At 46.1% G+C, this 13506-nt stretch overlaps 1 protein-coding gene across 1 annotated transcript; it reads left to right on the top strand.

The window, feature by feature from the left end:
- Positions 1–12522: 12522 nt before the first annotated feature.
- LOC100285914 (uncharacterized) lies at positions 12523–13269 on the top strand. Its single transcript, NM_001158803.2, has one exon. It carries the CDS (start codon positions 12623–12625, stop codon positions 13127–13129), a length of 507 nt encoding a protein of 168 aa, NP_001152275.2. The 5' UTR covers positions 12523–12622; the 3' UTR covers positions 13130–13269.
- Positions 13270–13506: the final 237 nt, after the last annotated feature.

Raw genomic sequence — 13506 nt, 5'->3', positions numbered from 1 at the left:
AATGACAGATGGGCTGATCTCTTCTCGTCCTTTAAACGACAGACCGACCCTCTGTACCAGCCCAAAAGTGTGCACAACAACAACAATTTGTCTGACCTACTGTCTCGGTCGTACACCCTCACCCCACCCACAAAACGAAAAAAGACAACGTAATTTGCTATTCTAAATGTCATGTATCTTATATACACTTAGTCAAAATTCATCTAAAAAACGAGAGCTATATTTTCATTTTATTTGGACCGTCAAATGCAGGTTAGGTTATCCTAGATCATCAAACAGACCAGCATGACTTACAAGCAGCAAGCTACAGTTTACAGTGTGTTGACGCTTTTTTGGAGCGCCAAACACTCAACAAGAACCGTGGCGGTGCCCTCTGCACAGGGGCGGACGGTCCGCGCGCAGGGGCCGGACGGTCCGCGGCCTGGTGCGAGGCGCGGTGGTGCTCTCTGCGCAAGGGCGGACTGTCCGCGGCCTGGGGCCGGACGGTCCGCGGCCTGGTGCGCTGCTGGGACTTCTGCCTGACGGCCGGACGGTCCGCGCCCTGGGGCCGGACGGTCCGCACGTACGCAGGGACGGCGGAAGATCGCCGACGGCGCCTGGATCTCGCTCCCGGGAGGGACCCCGTCGGGGAGTAGAGATCCTAGGTGGTGTCTAGGCTCGGGCAGGCCGACCTAGACTCCTCTAATCGACGTAGAGTCGAGGAGAGGCGGAGAATTTGGGGATCGAGTGGCTAAACCTAAACTAGACTAGAACTACTCCTAGGATAAAATGCGAAATAGATGTTGTATTGATTCGATTGTTGATGATTAATCGGCCGTAGACCTCTCTTTTTATAGAGGAGGGGGGCTGGACCCTTTACACGACTGGATTCCGAGCTAATCCCGCAAATCTAGCCAACAAACATAGCACAAAACTCGGAAACCTAAACTGCTCTGCGCATACGCGGACCGTCCGGCCCACAGGCGCGGACTGTCCGGACCGCGGACCGTCCGGCCTCAGGGCCGGACCGTCCGCCTGCTCAATTTGGGGTTCAACATATGCCCCCCTGCCTTTTGGTGGAGCTGAGCAAACCAAAAGCAACTAACTCGATGTGATTACATCGGTTCTCTTAGGCATCTTGCCACATACTAGGATGGTACTGTTTGAGGAAACGCCCATTCAAAGCCTTAGGCAAGTCCTTGCCTTGTAATGTTTGTAGTAAATAGGCGTTGCCAGACATCACCTGTTTTACTTTCTAAGGACCTTCCCAGCTTGGTGACCATTTCCCGAACTTCCGGTCTTTATTCCTTAGAGGCAGAATGGTCTTCCACACCAGGTCCCCTACTTGAAATGATTTTGCTTTGACCTTCTTGTTGTAGGCTCTGGCTACCATGATCTTGTCCTTTTCTATTGCTCCCAAAGCTATCATCCTCTTGTCGGTCACCTCATCAATATTATCAATCATTGAATCATAATAATCAGTAGCAGTTAGATCATTTTGTCTGGCGAACCTGACAGCATTCAAACTTATTTCCACAGGCAACACTGCTTCCTGCCCATAGACAAGCTCAAAAGGAGATACTTTAGTAGCCCTATGTTTAGATATCCTATGAGCCCATAAAGCTTCAGACAAAATCTTATGCCAATGCTTAGGGTTATCAGATATCTTCTTTTTTATCAAATTAATCAATGTCCTATTACTAGACTCGGCCTGTCCATTGGCCTGAGCATAATATGGAGACGAATTAAGCAACTTAATTCTGTATAATTCAACAAATTCACGTACCTCCTTTGACATAAAAGAAGTACCTTGATCTGTAGTTAAGGTCTGGGGAATGCCGAATCTATGAATAATATGCTCAGTTATAAACTCAATCACCTCCTTGTGTGTCATGTTCTTTAGAGCAACGGCTTCAGTCCATTTGGTGAAGTAATCAGTGGCCACTAACACAAACCGATGCCCCTTTGATGATGAAGGATGAATTTCTCCAATAAAGTCTAATCCCCATCCTCTGAACGGCCAAGGCTTGATGATAGGATGTAATTCGGCTGCAGGGACTAACTGTAGGTCGCCGAATTTTTGACACACTTGGCAACCCTTGTAGTACTTGAAACAATCAGCTATCATACTAGGCCAATAAAAACCAGACCTTCGCAACAACCACTTCATCTTTGGAGCTGATTGATGAGTACCACAAATTCCTTCATGTACTTCGGCCATGGCTAATATAGCATCATCTGGGCCCAAGCACTTAAGTAGGATATCATTGACTGTTCGGCGGTAAAGTTCATCACTCATCAAAACATACTTGAAAGATGTTCGCCGAATATTCTTATCTGTCCTGATATTGGGATTTCGTAGATAATTAAGTATAGGTGTCCTCCAATCACTTGCATCGACCTCATTGTCAGCCGAATTGATCAAAAGAATGTTTCTGTTAACCCCGGACGGTCCGGCGTCATCACGCGGACGGTCCGCGACCTGGGAATTTGGCTTTGCACCGGTTATCAGATTTTCAGTTTTGTGAAACTTTCCTCTCTTTAACCGATAACCTGATGCATCTTGTGCCAAATCGTTAGCTCTATGATTCTCAACTCTAGAGATATGCCGAATACTGAATTCGTCAAAAGAGTGAATTATGCTCCAACATTTCTCAAGGTAACTATTCAGAGTACCATCAAAACATTGATATTCTTCTAACACTTGTTGAACAACCAGCTGAGAATCACCAAATACCTTCACATGTTTTACTCCCATACCATTTAAAAGTTCTAAACCGAATAGGAGGGCCTCATATTCAGCTTGATTATTAGTGCAATAAGTTTTCAATCGGCTAGAGAAGTCAAAGGAGACATTACTTGGTGAAACAAGCACAATGCCAATTCCTTGCCCTTCATTGCAAACCGATCCATCAAAATATAAAGTCCAAGGAGTAATAGTGAGGTATGACATGTCTAGTTCATGAATATCATTAACCCGATGTTCTACAATGAAATCCGCTATGACTTGGCCTTTCATAGATTTCAATGGTTCATAGGCCAAGTCATATTCTATGAGTGCATAAGCCCACTTACCAATTCTACCACTCATAATTGGGTTATGCAACATGTATTTGATCACATCGGCTTGACCAAAAACAGTGCAATGACTAGACAGTAAATAACATCTACATTTAGTGCATGCAAAAAACAAGCATAAGCATAACTTTTCAATAAAAGTGTACCTTGTTTCAGCATCCACCAACCTTCGGCTTAGATATGTCACCACATGCTCCTTTCCTTCAGTTTCTTGTGTCAGAACAGCCCCAACGACCTTATCCTCAGCTGCAATGTATAATCGGAATGGTACTCCTGCTCGTGGTGCTTTTAATACAGGAGCTGAAGATAAGTATTTTTTGATGAGATCAAATGCTTTCTGCTGCTCTGCCCCCCAAGCGAATTCGGCATCATTCTTAAGCCGAAGAATAGGGGTGAACGCGTCAATCTTCCCGGCTAGGTTAGAAATAAACCTTCGCAAATAATTCACCTTGCCGAGAAACCTCTGTACCTCGACCTTGCAGGTCGGAGGTCCTATATTCCGAATAGACTTGATTCGGTCAGGGTCTATCTCTATACCATGTTCATGTATGACAAATCCTAAAAACTTACCAGCCGACACTCCAAAAGCACATTTACGTGGGTTCATTTTCAAGCCATACTGACGCATTTTATCAAAGGCTTTGCGCAAATCAGCTATATGAGAACTAAACTCAGCCGATTTGACTACAATATCATCAATGTAAACTTCCACAGTGTTTCCTAACAATTCATGGAAGATCAAATTCATAGCTCTCTGATAAGTAGCACCAGCATTTTTCAGACCAAATGTCAAGACAACCCACTCAAATAAACCAATGAAGCCTGGACATATAAAGGCCGTTTTAGACGCATCTTCTTCGGCCATGAAAATCTGATTATATCCGGCATTACCATCAAGGAAGCTAATAATTCTATTTCCTGATGCATTATTGATTAATGTATCGGCTATGGGCATGGGATACTCGTCTTTAGGAGTTGCTCTATTTAAATTGCGAAAATCAATGCATACTCTAAGTTTACCTGACTCCTTCTTCTCCACCGGCACAATATTGGAGACCCATTCTGCGTATCTGCAAGGTCTGATAAAATCAGCTTCTAGCAGCCGATGGATTTCGTCCTTGATGCGTGGGAGAAGATCTGGACGAAATGTTCTAGCTCTTTGCTTGAAAGGTCTGAAACCAGATTTAATAGGCAGCCGATGCTCTACGATCTCTCGGCTCAACCCAGGCATCTCAGTGTAATTCCAAGCAAAGCAATCTGAATATTCCTTCAATAGACCGATCATCTCATCTCTAGGATCGGTCTCCAGGGTCTTGTTTACAAAAGTCGGCCTTGGAGTTTTACCATCTCCTATGTCAATCTCCTCCAAAGGATCAGCCGATGTAAACCCCTGTCCTAGTTTATCAAGATCTCTAAATTCCTCTATCATGTTCCCCACAGAGGAATTAGAAGATCTTTGTGTGATGGCGGACTTTCCGGTCTTGGGGACCGGATCATCCGTAATACTGTCTTTTCGCAGTGGAAGAGGTTCGGTCTTAAAGTCCGAACTCTTTTGTGAAAGACCAGACCATCCGGCCTTGGCGGCCGAACTGTCCGTGACCAAAAACTCATGAACTTTGTGTGTATTCATCATTTAACTTTATTTAGGATTTAGCCGATTCTCCATCGGCTCTAGCATTACAGGAATGAAACCTTTCTTATCTATACTTATGAATTGATAATCAGAAAAGTCTACTCCTGTGAGACATGTAGCAGTCTCATAAGTCCAGAGTACAGGGGCATCGGCCACAGCGATGCAGGCCGATACATCAGCATGTACTTGTTCTATGTCGTCGCCTACCCATTGTATCAGCGTTTGATGTAATGTAGAAGGTATACATTGATTGGCGTGAATCCAATCTCTGCCTAGGATTAAACTGTAATTTCCTTCTACATCAGCGACGAAGAATGCAGCAGCAAGGGTCTTAGTCCCGATGGTTAATTCAACGGACGTGACTCCCCTGGCTTTGATCGAACTATCAGTTCCAACACCGCTGAGGGTCATGTTGGTCTTGACAAGTTCGTCATCTTGTTTACCTAATTTTCTGTATAATGAATAAGGCATTAGATTTACAGCCGCCCCTCCGTCTACCAACATCTTAGCAATCGGTATCCCATCAATGTGACCGCGCACGAAGAGCGGCTTTAAATGATTTACCGATTCCTTTGGTTTAGTAAAGGCGGCTTCTTTAGGACCAAAATCAAACTGGGCAACAACAGGTTCATCGTCGCCGATAATAGTACAATCGGCAGAAAATGTAATGATATTTACATCCATACCTGGGCGTTCTGGAGAAGCCTCGTAGTCGACCAGGTCTTCTCCCAGCAGGTCGTCCTCTTCCATTGATGTTGTCGTGTCGTTGGAGGCTTCCTGGTGAACGGCGGACGGTCCGCGCGCAGAGGCCGGACGGTCCGCGCCTGGTGCAGGTTGTCCAGACGCTTCCTGGTGAGGGACGGACGGTCCGCGCGCAGAGGCCGGACGGTCCGCGCTTGGTGAAGGTTGACTTTCTACTTCCGTGGTCGTTTGTTTTTTCTCAACGGCCTTCGGTCTCCATTTCTTTTGTGGTGGCGGGTATAGTGGATGTGTGTCATTAAATGTCTTTTCCGCCTCCTTCTCCTGGCTCTCCTTTGCTCTTAGGCGCTGTAATTTTCTCTTTTGGGATCGTGTCAATCCCGCTGGGCACCATCGAGGCATGGAGTATTTTGGATCGGCTGTTTTGATGGTAGCCGTATCCTTTTCGGTTGTGTTGGCCGATTCACCGAAAATCATCGGCCCTTTATTGTCTCCCCGTATGACAACATCTGCAGTGCCTATTTTGATGATGTCCTTTTTTGTTGTTCTTTGAGCTGCTACAGGCATATGCCCCCCTGCCGGATTGGTCGGCCTGGAAGGCCGAGTAGTCCGGCAATCCTGTTGGGTTTGTGCCTGGTGACCGGATTGAGCAGTGCTCAATCGGTCTTGTACTGGTGGCGTCAACCTGTCAAAAACAGATGTTTGGGGTGCCCCCTAGGCGGGGTACTGTGGCATCCCAAATGGATATGGTGGCATGCCCCACATTTGATTTGGGACATATGGCGGAGGTAAATATGTGTATGGATATGACATAGGTGGATATGGAGGTGGAGGTGTCCATGCAGGTACGTTAGGTCTCACTTGTATAGTATGACCTCTCATTTCTTCCGATTGGTGGGGTGGTCCAATCGGCCTGACCTGATGCTGCTCATGAATGGGTGAGCGGGGTCGCTTTGCTGGCCGGTCACTGGGGCCGGCCTTCTTTTTTACGTATTTAGACAATAATTGATCAAAAGTTGGGCCGGCTTTAACCAACCGACCAGCTGCTTTGAATGTATTTGTTTTCCACGTACCTATCTCTGGTCGTCGTGGTTTGAAAGTACGTGGACGTTGTGAATCCTGAGTATGGCCGGACCGTCCGCCGGAGCTCTCCGGACCGTCCGGTGGTGTCCCGGACCGTCCGCGCCTACGTGCCGGACCGTCCGGGATACGCAGCACGGGCTCCTGCATCTGTCCCCCTGTCTGCGCTTGCCCCCCGGTACTGGAGGCTGTGATGGTCACCTTTAGGGTCTCCCCTCCATCGGGAGTCTTCTCGGCCACCACTTTCCTGCAAGAAACTTTACGATCCCCATCGGCCTCTTTAGCATTGCCGATGATTGTCTCTTTGCCTTTATCGGCTGTGTTTGGCCGAACTAGGACTTTCTTGCCCTCGAAGTCAATCATGTTTATCGGAAAGGGCTCTGTATCCACCTGCATTTCCTGAAATTTCAATCGTCCTTCGTTAATGGCCGATTGAATCTGTCGACGGAATACATTACAATCATTAGTGGCATGAGAAAATGAGTTATGCCACTTGCAATATGCACGACGTTTTAGCTCGTCGGCGGATGGAACAGTGTGATTTATTTTAATGTTGCCATTTTTAAGTAATTCATCAAATATTCTATCACACTTACCAACATTAAATGTAAACTTAACCTCCTCTTGCCGTTTCTTTTGAACCGGCTGTAAGGAGGCACATGCTGAAGATTTGGCCTGCTTTGGCCAAACCATTTCAGCAGCATACACCTCTGCTGATTCGTCTTCTGAGCTACTTTGGTCGCATTCTACTACATGTACGTTGTGACGGATTGTTTTAGCAGTTTCTTTGCTTCGGCTTTCACAAGCCAAAGCTCTCTGGTGTAATTGTGCTAGTGTAAAGAATTGGATGCCTTCTAATCTTTCTTTTAAATAATATCGCAGACCATTAAAGGCTAATCCTACTAGCTGTTTCTCTGCTAAATGAATTTGAAAGCATCGGTTTCTTGTATCCCGGAATCTCCGGATGTAATCATTAACCGATTCATCTTTTGTTTGTCGCAACGACACTAAATCTACCAAATCCAACTCATAGTCACCGGAGAAAAAATGATCATGAAATTTTTGTTCTAGATCCCCCCATGATGAAATGGAATTAGGAGGTAAAGTGGCATACCATGCAAACGCGGTTCCTGTTAGCGATAATGAAAATAAACGTACGCGAAATGCCTCTGTGTCGGCCAATTCTCCCAATTGTGCTCAGAACTGGCCTATATGTTCGCGTGTGTTTTTCCCTTGATCACCCGAAAACTTTGCGAATTCGGGTATCCTGGTTCCCTGTGGGTATGGGTGGTGATCAAATCGGCTGTCATAAGGTTTCCGATATGATTGCCCCCCAGGGACCATGCTTACTCCGAGCTTATCTCGGAACGCCCCGGCTATTTCTTCCCTTACTATATCAATGGCAGCCGGTGCAAGACCACCGGCTCTCTGGTCAAACATAGGTGGGGTTGGCTGGATATTAGCATGTTGTCTTTCCCCCCATTGGTTTGAGTTACGTGGTGCATTTTCATTTGCCCTATATGGGTCATTGGTTTGATCGTTTCTTTCCGGCCTTCTAGGTGGGGCCGGAAAGCTTTCCTGTGCTTTGGATCCTGAATTAATGGGCTGGTGCATCGCATAGTGTGATGGGAAGTGTTGCTGGGACGGGCGAGGATTCATGTAATAATCCTCCTCAAAATACTCATGCGCGGACCGTCCGTGGTTATATGCGGACCGTCCGACTGGGTAGTTTGGGTTCTGTGCCGTGTGTGGTGGCTCGGGCGCATATCTAGGTAACTCATTAAAAATAGGCCCGACTGTTGCTGGCCCGGACGGTCCGCGCTCACGTGCGGACGGTCCGGGCATGTGCAGATCGGCTGGTTTGCTGCCGATTTGCGGTTGCTTAGGGTATGTGTCCATCGGCATCCCATAAAGGGGTTGTGACTGGTCGTGACAACCTGTAGCCGATGTGTTATACGCGTTATCTCCTAACCCAACCTCGTGTGAAGGAAAATTTGCGATGCTAGACTTATCGAATGCACGTACTAGTCTCTTAACATCGCTTTGCATACCCCCTATGATGCTCTGCATTTGTTCACGCTGCTCTTCTACATAATTTCTAAGAGATTGTAGCTCGTTGGTATTACTTACATTGGGGATATCTGGCGTGGGTTGGAGCGAAGCCGGATCCGTCGCCCGATGTCGGACGACCTTGTTGTTCTTGTCCACTTTGAAGTTGGCCAAGAATTTCGCTCTCGCCTCCTGGATCATCCGCTCCTTGTGCTCCTCAAACTGGAGCTGCTCGTCAGCCGGCAAGGTTTCCCAAGTCGGCTCTATGATGTTGCTTGGAGAAATATCAGAGCTCTCCCTTGAACCGGCCATTGAGGGCCGATTTGATGAGTCTAGATGTGTTGTCCCCAGCGGAGTCGCCAAAAGTATGTTGACGCTTTTTTGGAGCGCCAAACACTCAACAAGAACCGTGGCGGTGCCCTCTGCACAGGGGCGGACGGTCCGCGCGCAGGGGCCGGACGGTCCGCGGCCTGGTGCGAGGCGCGGTGGTGCTCTCTGCGCAAGGGCGGACTGTCCGCGGCCTGGGGCCGGACGGTCCGCGGCCTGGTGCGCTGCTGGGACTTCTGCCTGACGGCCGGACGGTCCGCGCCCTGGGGCCGGACGGTCCGCACGTACGCAGGGACGACGGAAGATCGCCGACGGCGCCTGGATCTCGCTCCCGGGAGGGACCCCGTCGGGGAGTAGAGATCCTAGGTGGTGTCTAGGCTCGGGCAGGCCGACTTAGACTCCTCTAATCGACGTAGAGTCGAGGAGAGGCGGAGAATTTGGGGATCGAGTGGCTAAACCTAAACTAGACTAGAACTACTCCTAGGATAAAATGCGAAATAGATGTTGTATTGATTCGATTGTTGATGATTAATCGGCCGTAGACCTCTCTTTTTATAGAGGAGGGGGGCTGGACCCTTTACACGACTGGATTCCGAGCTAATCCCGCAAATCTAGCCAACAAACATAGCACAAAACTCGGAAACCTAAACTGCTCTGCGCATACGCGGACCGTCCGGCCCACAGGCGCGGACTGTCCGGACCGCGGACCGTCCGGCCTCAGGGCCGGACCGTCCGCCTGCTCAATTTGGGGTTCAACACAGTGGTACTAAATTGGTGGTGTAGCCTTCTTTCTCCTTCTAGTCTAGGACCTGGACTCAGCAATATCCCTTCTTTCTTTCTCCCTTCCTTTCATTTACAACTTTGCTAGCAAGAGGAGCAACACCAGTCTCAATCTTGTGTGGAAAACGTGAAGGGAGTAACTGGAAGTGGAGGTGCTCGGTGCTGTGTGTTGCAGTGTAGCGTCTGGTCTGCTTGCACTTGAAAGAGATGTCCTCTGCTTGCCAATCTTCTACCAGTACTCGCTTAAGCTTCACACTGTAGTTTGTACTATCAAGCAATAAGCTAACAAAACTTGTACCTCCTTTTCTACTCGGGAGACAATGTCAGAGAGAGCATGCTTCGTTTGCTTTTAGTTAGTCAGTGTGTTAGTTTATAGGAAAAATATTATCAACATTTATATCTTCAAATAAGTATATTATTAAAATATATTTTATAATGTAACCCATCTAATATATTTACTCGATGCTTTATTTTTTATGTTGTTCATTTTTATATAATCATTGTACACTAACATTTTACCAAATAATTTACGTGCTGCACAGGCATTATACTACTCTTGCATATTAATTTGGACCTACCGACATAAACACAGGTGATCTATCCTATATAGAGATGGCAACAATACGTAGCCGTCGGGTATTACCTTTCCTTATCTATACCCGTAAAAATAAAAATCTATCCGACATAATACTCATTGTCGATCACGGGTAGAAAACTTTATCCACACCCTCAACGGTAAGCGCCCGACACGGATTAACAATATGCATAATAAAATAGTCACGTGAGTACAAGACATAAGTTCAAATCACTCATACTCCATAGCCTCACATTGTAAGTGGTGGACTCACCGCTCGGTCACCTTGGGCGTCCACCTAGGCTTCTGCCATTTTTTGTAGGGAACAACACAAAGCCATGTTTTGTAGGGAACAACACAAAGCAAAGAGGAAATCTATCCCAGGTAGCAAAAACAGAGACCTCCACCAATCTGAATTAATTGAGCAGTAGAAGCACAACGTGCTCAGTTGATATGTGTAATTGAGAAATAAACAACATGCTATATATCAACACCTGAAATAGCTTGGTAAACCGCACAAAGCAAAGAAATTTAATGCCAATAGGAAGGGGCTCAGAACTGTTTAATGAACTTAAGAAAGCAAGCAAACTAAAAGTGCATTTGTTTGATCTGTTTAATGGTAGTTTGCTTCTTTATATTTTACACTCTGATGTGTGTATCAACCTCATAGCTGCAGCTACCTAAGCACCACTTTCTATAATGAAGAAGATTTGAACAACACAATTTAATCGACATTTGTCACTAAAAATCTGGATATAATTTAGATTTTAAGAAAAGACTCACAATTCGATGAACATTCGGCCGAATCCTTTACAAACACGTGCTAATCTTATATATGCACTACCAAGAGTGCGTTCCAATCATGTTCACATGCTAATGAACACATGCAAAAGCAAGATGTTTTATGTATTATGCTCTTGATTTGAATGTATGGTTCCATCCAATTCATGCTTAGAACTTATAGCCTGCATTAAATTATTTACCTTCCTCAGTACTACTTAGGTTGATACACTTTTAAGATGTTGTCATCGATCATTTGGCTCCCACACTGCAATATTTAAAATAGCCAATGTTTTAGAAGTAATTTGACCAATGTTTTAGAAGTAGTTTGACCAATGTTTGTAAGGCAATTCTACAAACACAAACGCATATCACAGTGATGTTTTAGAACTAAACTAAAATCTGATTGTACCACTATAGGTACTTATCGGACCTGGCGGGGTGTTGTGAGGTGTTGTTCACGACGTGGGAGCCTCCGACATTGACAACACATATGAGTGATAACTAATAGAGGCAAAATATACCTAGAATGTTAGAGCGATAGCTAATAAAGAAAAGCAGAATATTCACTTAGGCCTCGTTTGTTTCCTTTCGTTTTAAGAAATTAGAACCTTACTAATGGAATAAACTATTTTTTTAGAATATGATATTCCACCACTTTCCAAAGTTATCATATAATCCTAACTCAAATTCATGGGGTGAGCGATATAAATTGATTCTATAGATTTACATGCTATTTTTCCGATGTACAACTTATAGCACATTCTTCTACTTACACCTCTATAACATAAATGTAGTATATAACTATCTCTCTCATATGATTTAGGATAATATACAAATATATTACATATATAAATATATAAACTTAATTAGTTTTGTCTAAATTATAATTATTAAAATGAAATTCAATTCCAACGAAACAAATTGGCCCTTATTCTAATTGGAGGCCGTCCTAATTAGATACATAGCGAGGAGGGGTGAGGCGATGGAGGAGCGTGTCGCCGCGTCCTGCTTGTCTGGCGATGGTCGGCCTTGGCTGGCGGCTAGGCGCGGGCGGGATGCCGCGCAATGGCTGCTTCCGGCTTGGTGGGACGGCGTCACGGCTGGCGAAGATGGCTCGCGGCGGCGATCTCCCTGCAATTCAGCAATACTATGAATCTAATTCCACTAAACCAAAAAAAATGTCTCCCATACCTTGTAGTTTCTGCAGGCAGAGACTCGTTTTTGATCGTCTGAACTGTGATCTGCTCCCATTCTCAACTCAGGCCTGTTTCAATTCATCATAACTGAACTACACTTTAGCCAGCTAAAGTTTATCCAAAGCTGCTGGGATGTTTGCTGGGATCGGGGGCGGCGGGATCGGAAGGTGGGTTCGTGCGTGCGGGATTGTCCGCATGCTTGGTCAAATAATGGCGCCACCTCCGCGATTTGATTTCATTTACTAACTGTCCCGGCCGGAGCGATAGCTGCCGTTGCAAATCCTTCCGTACATTGTGGAGTAGGAGTAGGATACGACTGCTCCTGGACTTTATAAAGGAGACCTTCCGTTCGTTTTCCTCGTTCCCAATCATCCTGCCGCGCGCCGCACCTAGGTAGCTAGGGTTTCGTCCTGCACCCGCATTACTAGCATTCAGTCCACACCAATGGCTGAGAAGAAGATGATTACGCTGAGGAGCTCCGACTACAAGGATTTCGAGGTGGAGGAGGCGGTGGCGATGCAGTCAGAGATCATCCGTTTCATGATCGAGGACGACTGCGCCGACAGCGCCATCCCGCTCCCCAACGTGGATTCCAAAACTCTCGCCCTGGTCATCAAGTACTGCAACAAGCACGTCCACGCCGCCGCCGACGACTCCGCCGCCGCGGAGACCAGCAGCAGCGCCTCATCAGCTGGGGGCGGCGGCGAGGTCGACCTCAAGAAGTGGGACGCGGAGTTCGTCAAGGTCGACCAGGTGACGCTCTTCAACCTCGTCCTGGCTGCCAACTATCTCGACATCAAGGGGTTGCTGGACCTGACCTGCCAGACGGTGGCCGACATGTTCAAGGACAAGTCACCGGAGGAGATCCGCAGGACATTCAACATCAAGAACGACTTCACCAAAGAGGAGGAGGAGGAGATCCGCAGGGAGAACTCCTGGGCCTTCGACTGATGTGTCTTCCGTCGTCTGCCTGTTAGATTTCATCTCTTGAGTGCTAGCTTGTTCGTCTTCTGTTATCTTCTGATACATTAATAAGTACTAGTTCGTTTGTCTACAATTATCAGCTAATATATTGGGGAGTTCGTTTGTGATCTGCAGTTACCAGCTAATATATTAAAGTATACGCAGGCTTTAGGAATTCCATCTACATGCATGCAGCGCATATAATTAAGCTACAAAGTCAAGATTCAAAATTTCAATGAATTTCTATCTACAAATTCATTGATCTGACTTTTCAGATCCAATCAAAAAGTGTAACCTGTGTTTTGAAATTATGTTTTTATTGAATTTTAGAGTATTTAAATCTCTACTAGTTAGGTGCCCGTATG

This window comes from Zea mays, chromosome 3 (assembly GCF_902167145.1).
Source record: "Zea mays cultivar B73 chromosome 3, Zm-B73-REFERENCE-NAM-5.0, whole genome shotgun sequence".
Classification (NCBI taxonomy): Eukaryota; Viridiplantae; Streptophyta; class Magnoliopsida; order Poales; family Poaceae; genus Zea; species Zea mays.
The sequence above is the reverse complement of the archived record's forward strand: the minus strand, read 5'-3'. Positions and strand labels throughout refer to the sequence as shown.